Below are 14,103 nucleotides of genomic sequence, written 5' to 3' on the forward strand. Positions count from 1 at the left end.
ACTACCTTGGGGAACGCCAGAAATCATTTCTGTTTTGCTCGATGACTTCCCGTCAGTTACTACGACCTAGGACCTCCCTGACAGAAAACCACGAATCTAGTCGCATAACTGAGACGATATTCCAAAAGCACGCAATTTGATTACAAGCTGCTTGTGAGGTACGGTGTTTTAAAAGCCTTCTGGAAATCTAGAAATACGGAATCAATTGGAAGTCCTTTATCGATAGAACTTAACACTTCGTGCGAGTAAAGAGGTGGTTGTGTTTCACAAGAACGATGTTTTCTAAATCCGGGTTGACAGTGTGTCACGCCGCTGGGTACCCGTGTGGTCTGAGGCGTCTTGCCACGGTTCGTGCGGCTCCCCCCGTCGGAGGTTCGAGTCCTCCCTCAGGCATGGGTGTGTGTGTTGTTCTTAGCATAAGTTAGTCTAATTTAGTTTAAGTACTGTGTAAGACTAGGGACCGATGACCTTAGCTGTTTGATCCCGTAGGAATTCACACATAGTGTGTCAATAGACCGGCCACGCGCGGTAGCCGCGCGCTCTCAGGCGTCTTCTCACGGTCCGCTCGGCTCCCCCCGTCGGAGGTTCGAGTCCTCCCACGGGCATGGGTGTGTGTGTGTTGTCCTTAAGTTAGTTTAAGTTAGATTATGTAGTGCGTATGCTTGGGGGGCGATGACCTCAGCAGTTTGGTCCCATAAGACCTTACCACAAAGTTCCAAATTTTTTGTCAATAGACCGTTTTCTTCGAGGTGATTCATAATGTTCAAACACAATATACGAGTATGTTCCAGAATCCTGCTGCATATTGATGTTAATGATATGGGCCTGAAAATTAGTGGATTGCTCCAGTTGCCTATCGTGAATAATGATGTGACCTGCGCAACTTTAAGTATGGAGCTATTGCATCAGCATACTCTGAAAGGACCCTAACTGGTATACGATCTGGACTGGAAGACTTGCTTTTATTAAGCGGTTTAAGATGTTTCACTTCTACGAGGATATTTACTTCTAAGTTACTCGTGTTGGCAGCTGTTCTTGATTCGAATTCTGGGGTGTCTACTTCGTTTTCTTTGGTGAAGGAATTTCGGAAGGCTGTATTTCGTAACTCTGTTTTAGCAGCAATGTCATCGATATTGTTTCTATTCCTATCGCGTACTTAGCCAGGCCTCCCTGCCCGACCATCACGGATTTCGAAGAAAGGTTATGTGAATATTCGCACATTCCCCACTGAACGTTGGTAAAGTTTAACGTTAGTCGAAGTAATGCCGGCAGACATACATACGATTGTTTGACTCCCTGCACGACCTTGAGCAGAGCTAGGGTGAATTTTTGGCGACTTCGAGCTGTTATATCTCGGGCAATGTTTTGTTGAAAGGAATGAAATTTGGCCATCTTGTACAAATATATGCGTTCTCCTAAGAATAAAGATGAAAAGAATTTTACGAGTCATATTCAGCCAGAAAAAATTTAGACAAAGTCGCCCTAAAAAATGGCCGCCCGAAAAAATTCAAAGTTTAGCTTATTATAATGCAGGGATTATAGGTATCACGAACGTGAAGCTTGGCATGTAGTAACTTAACAACACAAAGGTCTCAAATACAAAGTTTAATTTATGTAACCATTTTCCAATATGGAATAAACTAACTGCAGAGTTGAAGATGTTGTAAAAATGTAAAAAATACGGTATTTTCGACCAGATTTTGCAAAAAAAAAAACTGTGTTCTATAAAACTTTTCAAACTGGGTTCGTTAGAAAGAGCACGATCTTAACCGCCTGGAAAGTGTATTTGACTATCCAAAGCGCTTTAACAATGCTAGATAATTTGAATGAAATTTCAGCAATAATAATTTAAGCTTCGGATTCTCGAATCTCGGAGAGAAAACGCACGCTGGACATGAACTTAACACATAATAGCTCGGTAGCACAAGATTGTGGAATACAAAGTTTCGTTCACCTACTATTTTCCAAAGATTTCCATATTCGTCGAAAAGATGACGATTTATGTGAAAAGGTAAAAACTTGGACACTTCTTTCACAAATACGGTTTTCTATTGAAACGTCAAAACCAGTCTCATCTAAAATAACGTGTTTTAAGCTGCCCTACGACATAGGGTCACATTTTCAAAATGGGCTAACAATGTTGCATAAATTGCTTCGACGAACGTCAAACTTTAGCAGTATTTATCGGGGATATGTGCGAATATTCACATAAAATCACCCCGAAATCTGTGATGAAATTACAGTGAAATCCAGACCGTAAACTGCTTACAGGCGTTGATAAATATCAACGGGGGAAAATGTGTGCCCTGACTGGGCTCGAACCCGGGATCACCTGCTTAGATGGCAGAAGCTCTATCCGCCTTTTTTTTTAGGTTGATCTCATTCTATTCGTTAATGTTCGTTGTATATGTTCAGGGCGGACGTCACATGACGTTTGTTCAAGTGCGTCATTGGTCCATTAACTTAGGTTTTTTTTATTTTTTTATTACAGTGGGCAGCTTACCCTCTGACCGAACATGTTGAGCTACCATGGCGGCTTTTTGCGTGTCATCCTTGCGCAAGGTCCATGCTAATCTTCTACGTATCGTTCCAATTTTAGTATATGTACTGCCGAAGCGAGTACTAAGCCATCGAGGAGACAGAAGATAGGGCGACTGCAGGGTCTTATCTCTGGCACGCTCCCCGTGAGACCCACATTTCCAACTTGCTGTCCACACACTACATTTGCAGTGCCCCTGCCCACTATACTCATTACTAGCGGCAGTCAATCTACTGATTCCCGTAAGAGTTTGAGGAATGTAAGTAAATCCGCACTGAAGAAGATCATTGGTCGATAAGCTTTATCTATATGAAAATTGTATCTGTTCTTTCGGACACGTCTCGAAGATGAAATCCAGACCATTAGGTGATTGGTAGATTGACTGCCGCGAGTACTGGGTATAGTGGGCAGGGCCACTACAAATGTGGTGTGTAGACAGTAAGTTGTAAATGTGGGTCGCACGTCTTCCATGTAAGCAGGAGATCCCGGGTTCGAGTACTGGCGGGAGCATGTCCGAAAGAACAGATCCATCTTCATATAGAAATCTGTGATGGTCGAGGAAGAAAATGTCTCGACATCAGGCGATTTGAAAGAGAATGATCCAGTAACCACAGTACTTTGGTGGAGATGCACCACTTTCTATAGTAACTGAGTCGTTACGCCACTACGCATAAAGTAAAATACAGTCTTTCAAAGTGGCTTGATGAAAGTGTTGGCCTAAACTTGAAAGGCCACGTAGCACAAACTGTTGCAGAGTATCGATGTGGATCGTGACTTACAGGGTATGGTGGTCTGCTGCGGCGTGGGCCTTCCGTAGACGAACTCGTAGGCGGTCTTGGTGCCCAGCAGCAGGTAGGGCGTCGTGTTGTCGGCGTAGCAGGAGGAGCGCGCCGCCGCGGCGCCGCGGGCCAGCAGCCACAGACACAGCGCGACCACTGCCGGCGCCGCCGACGTCCTCGTCATCGCAGCCATCTCGTTCGCCTCGCCGCGCTCGCTGCCTCTCTGCTTAATAGCCGGCCGCCCAGCCGCTATCTGCCGATAATGGTGGGCTCTCTGTGCCCGTTACCTGCAACCAGCGGGGACACTCTCAGACAAGTCCACCGTCCGTGCCGGTCGATATGACAAAACTACTTCACAAGGAGTAGTAAATATTTTAGGAGGTGGTAGTACAGGTTAATTCGAAAAAAAAACCACAAATAATATTCCAAGAAACATGTGTCCAATATTTATTACTTACAGAGATCCGGATGTTATGTAGTGTGAATCACCTACAACCTGCACTGCAAATATTGTGGAAATGCAAAGTGCTATTAATGTGCGGTTTTCACAAAATCGATTGGTAGTCAGAGGCCGCGCGGGATTAGCCGAGCGGTCTACGGCGCTGCAGTCATGGACTGTGCGGCTAGAGGTTCGAGTCCTCCCTCTGGTATGGGTGTGTGTGCTTGTCCTTAGGATAATTTAGGTTAAGTAGAGTGTAAGCTTAGGGACTGATGACCTTAGCAGTTAAGTCCCATAAGATTTCACACACATTTGAACATTTTTGATAGTCAGGGGTTCGTATTGTTAGCCCTTCAACATTTTAATAATACTTAGAAAGTGCATTTTGTCCAAATATAGACTTCTTAAACGGAAAAATGCCTGTTGACAATAACAAACTAAAAGTAGGGTAAATTAGAACGCCAGTGGTGTTTCTTGCAGAACTCTAGTGCGAGTCGTTTACGAACTATCGTACTTTGAAAAGTGCCCACACTGACGCTTGTACAGGGTGTCCGAAAAGTCTTTCCCTGATTACATAAATTGATAACTCAGGCTAGAAGTAAGATACCAATATGAAACTGGTGTCTAATTGTTTACAAACTATCAAAGTTTTTTCACACATCAGTAAACTTCCACATGAGCACCCTTGGTAGCACGTAGCACATCTAGGCGGTATTCAATTTCCGCCCACACAGCCACCATCACTGGAGGGATCGATTCAACGACTGTGGTTATCCGTTGCCGCAGGGTTTCAAGATCTGGTACATGTGTTCGGTAGACCTCGTCCTTGACATAAGCCCATAAAAAGAAATCTAATGGGGTTATGTCAGGAGGCCAAACCGTTGGCCCATCACGACCAATCCATCGCCCAGGAAAGGTCATATCGAGATAGGCATGGACGTCCAAACCTCAATGAGGCGGTGCACCGTCTTGCTGAAACAAGACATCGGGGTGATACTAAAGCAGCTGAGGAACAGCATACAGTTGCAACATGTCCAGATACACTGCAGATGTTATGGTAGCCTTAGCGAAGAAGAATGGCCCGATAATTCGATCGTGCAATAGCGCGCACCAAACATGCACCTTAGGACTGCCTCTGCTGCAATCCATGACCTCGCCAGGGGGTTGTGAACCCCAAATGCGCACATTATGGCGATTCACTACTCCACTGACAAAAAAGGTCGCTTCGTCGGAAAAGGCAATTCGTCTGAGATAACCATCATCGTCCTCAATACGTGCTAGCATTTCGATCGCAAAGTCATATCGACGTGTACTGTCATTGGGCAACAATGCAAGTGGACGTTTACTGATGTGTGAAAAAAACTTTGATAGTTTGTAAGCAATTAGACACCAGTTTCATGTTTGTATCTTACTTGTAGCCTGTGTTATCAATTTGTGTAATCAGGGAAAGACTTTTCGGACACCCTGTACAATAACACACAGTAAAAAAACAACACAAGTGCACACACTAGTTATGTGGATTCTGATCAGTAACGAAACAACTAACCATCACAGGTTGTATTCAAAATGACCACCGACAGCGGCAGTACACGCTTCCTGTCTGGTATGGGAAGACTGCTGCACACGTGCTACCATTCCAGCCGAGATAGCCGAGCGCGCTGCAGTAATTCGTCGTTGCATATCATGCCCTCGCAGACAGCGACCTTCAACTTTCCCAACAGATAAAAGGCTACAGGTGTCGCATCTGGGGAGCGGGCCGGCCAAGGTACAGGTCCTCTTCGTCCAGTTCAACTACCTGGAAACAATTCGTGAAGACATTCCGTAGTACCGAGCGAGGTGGCGCAGTGGTTAGACACTGGACTCGCATTCGGGAGGACGACGGTTCAATCCCGCGTCCGGCCATCCTGATTTAGGTTTTCCGTGATTTCCCTAAATCGTTTCAGGCAAATGGTGGGATGGTTCCTTTCAAAGGGCACGGCCGACTTCCTTCCCTAATCCGATGAGACCGATGACCTCGCTGTCTGGTCTCCTTCCCCAAAACAACCCAACCCATGCCGTAGTACTTAGTGCACTATAGGCTAGACAGCCATCATGTTGGTACCATAGGTTCCTCCTAGCCTGCAGAGGAACGGCTGCGATACTTGTGCGCATTCAGTGTTCCGGCTATGAAAAACGGGCCTATGAACTGATGGGTCACTACCCCACACTCCTTGGACTCTGACGTTCCACCTGACGAAGCCAAGGGGGATTGTCAACTGACCTAAAGTGCTTATTTCGGCGGTTTACCTAGCCGTGCTTGGTAAATGTGGTTTGAAGACTAAACAAGTTTCATGATACATCTGGAGTATCTTGTCTCAATGCCCATGTACAGAAGTTAACACGATTCTCATGATCGTTTCCATACAACCCGTGACGGAGCGACATGTGATAGGGATGGAACCTACGTCCATGGAAACTTCCTCATTCGACTGCACGGGACCTAATAGATCAACTGCAACAGCAGCAAGAACATTAAATTCTGCCTCTTCTGTCCTCACTTGTTTCCTTCTGTTACGCTGTCCAGGTGTTACACTACGATTTTAACCACCTAGATGGTTGAAAAGGCTGATAAATAATTGCCGAGGTGAAACTTCCTGGCAGATTAAAACTGTGTGCCGGACCGAGACTTGAACTCGGTACCTTTGGCTTTCGCGGGCAAATGCTCTACCATCTGAGCTACCCAAGCGCGACTCACGCCCCGTCCATTACTTCCACCAGAACCTCGTCTCCTACCTCCAATCTTGGTAGAGCACTTCCCCGCGAAAGGCAAAGGTCGCGAGCTCGAGTCTCGGTCCGCACACAGTTATAATCTGCCAGGAAGTTTCATATCAGCGCACACTCCGCTGTAGAGTGAAAATCTCATTCTAATTGCCGAGATGGTTGACGCCTGTTGGTGTATCCTGCCGCATACACCGTATAAGAACGAAATGCATTCTTTCTACTCTCTCCATCACCATCAACATGTCAGCTTTTCCTGCGATGGTAAGTCCCATCGTCCACTTATTTAGCAACTTCTACTTGGAATTTCACACACTGACTGACTAGCTAGTCGCAGTACATTCAAGGAACACATAAGCACACTGCAAGCAAACGTAACAATATCGTAGCTAGCAGCTACGCAGGCTGACTGGAGAAAACAATTGTCGGGATGGAAACTTTTTAAAATGTCACAGCCGCGCGGAGTGGCCTCGCCGTTTGAGGCGCCATATCACGGATTGCGCGGCCCCTCCCGCCGGAGGTTGGAGTCCTCCCTTGGGCATGGGTATATGTGTCGTTCTTAGCATAAGTTAGTTTAAGTAGCGTGTAAGTCTAGGGACCTATGACCTCAGCAGTTTGGTCCCTTAGGAATTCACACACACACACACACACACACACACACACACACACACACACACACAAAATGCGATAGCTCGTGAACGACTCGCACTAGAAACCTGCAACAAGCACCACTGACACTCTAATTTAGCCTAAATTTGGTTTGTTAATGTCAATAGGCATTGTTCCATTTAAAAGGTGTATGCTTGCACAAAAAATGCACTATCTAAGTATCATTACAATCTATTTATTGGCTAAAAATACGAGGCCCTGACTAGCAACCCATTCTGTGAAAACCGCACATCAAAAAAATGGTTCAAATGGCTCTGAGCACTATGGGACTTAACATCTGAGGTCATCAGTCCCCTAGAACTTAGAACTACTTAAACCTAACTAACCTAAGGACATCACACACATCCATGCCCGAGGCAGGATTCGAACCTGCGACCGTAGCGGCTGCGCGGTTCCAGACTGAAGCGCTTAGAACCGCTCGGCCACAGCGGCCGGCCGCAGACGCAGCAAGAGAGGCGTTCTGCATCACGGTGTGGGGTACTGTTAAAATTCCGAGAGCTTACATTCCTAGAAGAGCCAACCAGTGTATTATTTCCTTCTACGTATATCTCGCGAAAAGACCATGAAGGTTAAAATGAAACAGATTCGGGCTCATACGGAGACTTAACAGCAATCGCTCTTCCCGCGAACCATTCGCGACAGGAACAGGAAAGACGGTAGTGACAGCAATACACAAGGTACCCTCCGACAAACGCCGTAAGATGACCTGCGGAATACAGTTTTAGAACAGGTGTAGATGTAGACTAGAATTTGCAGTAGTCTCGTCTGGCCGGAAGAACTTATCCATTCTTGTAGCCAAACCTTTATCATTATTGTTGGAAACTCGTTTTCGATAAGGTATAGATAACGGGGCCTTAAGAGACGATACGATACGGTAACAGGGCCAGTCAGCTAACTGTCTATTATACTACACAACACATTCACAGAAAAGCGTTACTGAAAATATGTCTTCACACAAACATCTGCATCGGAACACCGTTGTGAGTTGCCAGTGATGCTGATTTTGTTACGGGGGAAAGTTGACCCGTCATTAAACAGTATTAATGGGTTTACTCAGCTGTTTGAAATCAGCCACTGACAAAATTCCTATTGTCTATGTTCATCCCTTACTCGAAGGTATCGGGTCCGCTATAAATGATGAGAATAGGCCGTATTTATGTTATATCCGCCATATTCTTGTATGTGAAGCACCAATACGTGTACAAATTCTGCATATTTTCGTTGAAAGACTACGTTCTGTCAAATGAGTAATATCTTCTACTTGATCCACTGTCTGTTCATTTGCACGATCTCATTAAATGTGACTACTGTGCACTGCACCAGTCTCATGCCGATTAACTGAAAAGTTCTTGAATTTGGCGCTCTGCAGTTAGAAACCCTGCCGCAAGCGGCAGCAGGGTTTCCACAGCAAAACCCGTGTACAACTAATATACCGGCATATTCAGGACTCGTACGTATGTACGGCATGCTTAAATGGATCAACAGAATTCTGCAACAAATCCCTGTCTCAGTCACAGTCGAAAAATTCGACCATGTAAACTCAAGCACAAATTCATAACTTGAACATCAAAACAAAAATGACCATGGTTTAACAAATCCACAGTAAGGGAGTTTCGGAATGAAAAGAAACCTTATCTCTGTAACCAGCTGTCTCTTTAAAACCAATAAAATTTTGACATATGTTATATGGAATGTTTTATTCGAATTAATCCATACTGCAATCTACTAAAATATTTACTATTCCTCTTTAAAATCTTGTGTTTACATGATATTTAAAAAGCGCCACATATTCCTACAGGACGTGTTATTGGTAAACCAGAAGAAAAAATCCTGTAATGACATGTCCGAAAACCAATATCTGTTGAGATATAGGCCAATCTGTCCCCTCATTCCCTTCTGTCTGTCACAGAGACGTAGATACCAGAGGCAGGACTGCGTGTTGTGGTTACCGCGCGTCCTGACACATATTTCAGAGCTTCTTCGCAGTGATTCACGCATTCTTTCAAACATACCTGGCTAAGTTCGGATTGCGTCACATGCATTGGTCACACGCTCCTGTAACGCCTGCACATTGTCGATGGGTGAGCACACACCACTGTACAAGAGGTAGTCAAATGAAAACGAAGCATACTGTAATCATTATGTGCACGGCTCGGATGTTGGTAACGCAGGTTGGAATGTGTACAGAAGTGCCCTCTATGGGGAATCAGGAAGAAACAGCACGACCGTTCACCACTGTGCCATAATTAAAGAGACAAATTGTTCTGGGAAGAAAACTGTTAGTAGAGCAAGTTTGGTACTTATGGCTTCAAGTTGGCATCACTGGGATGAGCTCTGATCAGCTGATGTGTCAACATTGTTTTGTTTATAATCTCAAAAATGCATTTCAAGATGGCGAGTCCGCTTGAAACGTCCACATTAATTGAACAACGTTCTGTTATTCGTTTTTCACTTGCCGAAGGCGAGAAACCAGTGAATATACACTGTAGAATGTCTAAAGTTTATGGTGAAGGTTGTATGAATCGCGAAAATTTTTAAAAGTAGGTAGATCAGTCCAAAAATGGTCGCGACTCAGTGACTGAATAAAATACCGTTCTGGCCGACCAGTTGCAGTTTCAACTCCCTCACTTGAAAGTCGAATTGATGACATTATTCGTGCCGACCGCCGTGTGACTGTGGAAATGATAATTGATAAGGTTCACGTTAGTACTGGTACAGTTCATAAAATTATCTGTAACAAGCTGAAGTACCGCAAAACATGTGCAAGGTAAGTCCCAAAGGAGTTGACGCAGCTACACAAGGAAACAAGATTGCGAGTGTGCACCGAGCTAAAGGAATGCTATGAAAGAGAATATGAGCACTTCCTCAACAAAATTTTAACTTGAAATGAAACTTGTGTTCACTATCATGAGCCAGAATCAAAAAGACAAAGCATGGAATGGAAGCACACCAACTCACCTGTCAAGAAAAAATTCAAAACCCAAGCATCAGCAGGAAAAGTCTTGTTGAAGGTGTTTTGGAATGCTGAAGGTTCAATTTTTTGTGACTGTCTCGAAGAGCAGCGTACAATGAACAGCCAGTACTATTGGATTTGGTTTTAAACAAGGTGAAGCCAGCCATGAGAGAGATACGTCGTGGATCTCAAAGAAGAGGTCTGTTTCTCCAGCGAGACAACGTACGTCCTCATATTGCTCAACGAATCCGTGGAACCATCGACAAAATGGACTGGGAAGTACTGCCTCATCCCCCTTACAATCCTGATTTAGCACCTAGTGATTTCCATTTGTTTGGTGCACTGAATGAGGCATTACGTGGGAAGAGGTTCCAGAACAACGAAGACGTGAAAAAGTTTGTGGGAAATTGGTTCAAACATCAAGATAAAGAGTTCTTTGCAGCCGGAATAAAAAAGCTTGTATCCCGTTGAACAAGTGCATAAATTTCAAGGGGATTATGTCGAAAAGTAGAAAAAGTATTGTTTTGTAAAAATAGATGCTTTTTTCTCCTGACCAATTTTTCTCTTTAATTACTGAATGGCCCTCGTATCTTTTCGAGGTATTCGACGCGAGGTCAGCGAGCCATGCGTGCGTCCGACTTCAGTATGGCGGCCAGGAAAGAGGAATAGCGGGGCGTACTGCGGTTTTTTACTGTGGGAGTGAAATTCATGCCCGAATATCTGCTTTGTATGTTGAACCCAGTATGTCACGGGCGCGTGTTATAGGTACGAGTGGTGTCTGTTCTCACGGACGTGTCTGACACAACAGACACCACTCACATCTATAATTCTATGGGTACGACGGCAGTTTGATTAAAATCTTTCAGTGCGGATGTACGGCCAACGTCCGGACGTGGATATGTTTGTATGGGCCCACGAGAGTAAGGTCTTTAGCGCCCGCGCGAAAACAGATTGAGACGAGTGTCAGTAAAATACTCAAAACAGGAAGATAAAACAGTACGTAAAACACAGGTAGCAAAAGTTGGAAAACCATGTGTGTACCCACACAGAACGACGGACCGAATTATTGCGTCAGTTGTAAAACATTAATGAAGCAGGAAGAAAGTGGTATAAGAAGCTAAAACAATGTAGCATATGGACATGGCTGGCTGACCACAGGAATAAAAAAAAAAGAGTAGTCAGCCACTCTGCAACACACTAAAACCTCCAATCTAAAACTTTAGACCAGGGACCATACACCTTAGTCGCACTCGTCTCATCATCATATAAAATAGAGGGCAGATTCCCACCAATATTTGCTTCTGCCCTTGCATCACGATATAAAGTGCACTCCGTTAAAATATGGCGGACAGAGATGTGCACGCCACAAGCATCACAAAACGGGGGATCCTCTCGCCGTAGTACAAAGCTATGTGTAAGAGGACAGTGTCCAATTCTAAGACGCGTGAGGGTCACCTCCTCATCCTGCAACGCCATGGCCGGGTTGTTCACTTGACCAACCGCAGTTCATTGGCCGTTACCGCCACCCATTCCTCATCCCACAACTGCATGCACTTCCTGTGTACTGCAGAAACGACAGCCTGCAAGGAAATACGACACTGTGCCATATCCTGTCCTCTGCAGGCCTCCTTCGCAGCCCGATTGGCCCGTTCATTTCCCCATATTCCTACATGACCTGGCGCTCTGCACAATGACAATAGGTTACCCTGCCGTTGGAGCAAGTACAGTTTGTCATACATCAGCCGGACCAACTCCTCAGCTTCGTACATGCTCTGTAACGACTATAAGGCACTAAAGGAATCGGAGAAAATGAGAAACTATTTGCCTCGAATAAGGCCTATCTGCTCCAGTGCCTTCAGGATCCTGGTGACATGATTGGGGAATAGGATAGAGCAGCCAAGGGAATTCCCTTGCTTGGAAGTATCAGTGTACACTATTGTGAAACCGTGATGCATATTTAAAATGTTGAAAAACAGAGACTGCAATGTAATATCTGACGTACGATATATCTTAAAATTCAAATCTACGATAAGTCTGGGCCTCCGGACAAGCCAAGCTGGAAATCTGCTACCACCGCGATGTAAAACACGAAGACCGGGCACACCCATCTCTAGAAGGCAATCCTCTGCACGAATCCTACAGCGCCTCGTTGCCTGTTGCCGGTTACGAGAAAGCCTTCCCAGTGGAGGCTGAGCAGCGGTATGGTAGGTCGGTGTGTGTAGTGTGGACAGTGTTTTATTCGCCTGGCTTACCGTAAGTAGCCGTCGTCTGACGTGAAGTGGCGGTTCACCAGCCTCTGCGTAGAGGCTTGGTATGGGACTTGTTCTGAAGCCAACGTCTGAACTCCTACTGGAATCAGAAATCTGCGCGCAGGGCATAAATGGGCGGGGGTCGTTGCAATGCGGCGAGTAGGAAGTTGAGAATTTGGGTCTGGCGGAAAGCGTATTGGGATGTCCGAGGCGATTAAGGCAGCCGTTCCAGAGAAGCGGGTTCGAGTCCCTGTTATATTCTCAGACAACTGCAGCTACGAATGTAGCACACTCCTCCAGAGAAAAAAGATCGTGGAAGGAAAGGCAGCTGGAACACCTGCCAGACGCAACGTTACGCGACGAAGTAGCAGCCTCGTGGCAAGCATGCTTGGTACAGCGGGTCCAGTACAGCACTGCATATGAGTGGTGGGTCACGCTAGTGAAAGAGATGATGCCAAGTCTGCTAATTCATTACAGTGCAGAGAAAGCTTTTTGAAGGAGAATCACAGCAGAATTCTACCAACTCTCAAAGATGCGCTAAATGAACAGCCAGTCCACCATCAACTCCTGCATCGAGGGCGAGAAATTAAAGCTGAACTTCTGTAGATGAAGCCCCAGCAAATGAAAGTTGCGATCTCCAGGATCAGAACATACGGCGAAGTGGAAGAGGAGCCCGTCACGTTGCACCATCTCAATAGAGATCCGTACCCAAAGACTGGAAAGTTGCACAGGTCACACCAATATTCAAGAAAGGTAGTAGGAGTAATCCACTAAATTACAGGCCCATATCGTTAACATCGATATGCAGTAGGGTTTTAGAACGTATGTTGTGCTCGAACATTGTGAATTTCCTCGAAGAAAACGATCTATTGACAGACAGTCAACATGGGTCTAGAAAATATCGTTCCTGTGAAACACAATTTAAAAAAATGGCTCTGAGCACTATGGGACTTAAAATCTGAGGTCATCAGTCCCATATAACTTAGAACTACTTAAACCTAACTAACCTAAGGACATCACACACATCCATGCCCGAGGCAGGATTCGAACCTGCGACTGTAGCAGTCGCGCGGTTCCGGACTACAGCGCCTAGAACCGCATGGCCACCGCGGCCGGCGAAACACAATTAGCTCTTTATTCACATGAAGTGATGAGTGCTATTGACAAGGGATCTCAGATCGATTCCGTATTTCTGGATTTCCGGAAAGCTTTTGACACTGTACCACACAAGTGGCTCGTAGTGAAATTGCGAGCTTATGGAATATCGTCTCAGTTATGTGACTGGATTTGTGATTTCCTGTCAGAGAGGTCACAGTTCGTAGTAATTGACGGAAAGTCATCGAGTAAAACAGAATTGATTTCTGGCGTTCCCCAAAGTAGTATTATAGGCCCTTTGCTGTTCCTTATCTATATTGACGATTTTGGAGACAATCTGAGCAGCCGCCTTCGGTTGTTTGCAGATGACGCTGTCGTTTATCGACAAATAAAGCCATCAGAAGATCAAAACAAACTGCACAACGATTTAGAAAAGATATCTGAATGGTGCGAAAAGTGGCAGTTGACCCTAAATAACGAAAAGTGTGAAGTCATCCACATGAGTGCTAAAAGGAACTCGTTAAATTTCGGTTACACGATAAAATCAGTCTAATCTAAAAGCCGTAAATTCAACTAAGTACCTAGGTATTACAATTACGAATAACTTATATTGGAAGGAACAC

General features: G+C 45.1%; 1 protein-coding gene and 1 non-coding gene across 3 annotated transcripts in view; both read right to left on the bottom strand.

Moving 5' to 3' along the window:
* Positions 1–14,103, bottom strand: part of LOC124776696 (multiple inositol polyphosphate phosphatase 1) — a 306,445-nt gene that overhangs the window by 151,206 nt on the left and 141,136 nt on the right. For both annotated transcript variants that reach the window (XM_047251799.1, XM_047251800.1), the window contains exon 2: positions 3,319–3,605. In XM_047251799.1, the coding sequence (XP_047107755.1) occupies positions 3,319–3,511 (193 nt within the window). In that variant the 5' untranslated portion in view covers positions 3,512–3,605. The remainder of the gene's footprint in view (positions 1–3,318; positions 3,606–14,103) is intronic.
* On the bottom strand, positions 2,513–2,623 carry LOC124778160. Its single transcript, XR_007015871.1, has one exon. It is a non-coding gene; the product is annotated as a U6 spliceosomal RNA (small nuclear RNA).

The sequence above is a fragment of the Schistocerca piceifrons genome, chromosome 2 (genome assembly GCF_021461385.2).
Source record: "Schistocerca piceifrons isolate TAMUIC-IGC-003096 chromosome 2, iqSchPice1.1, whole genome shotgun sequence".
Taxonomy (NCBI): Eukaryota; Metazoa; Arthropoda; class Insecta; order Orthoptera; family Acrididae; genus Schistocerca; species Schistocerca piceifrons.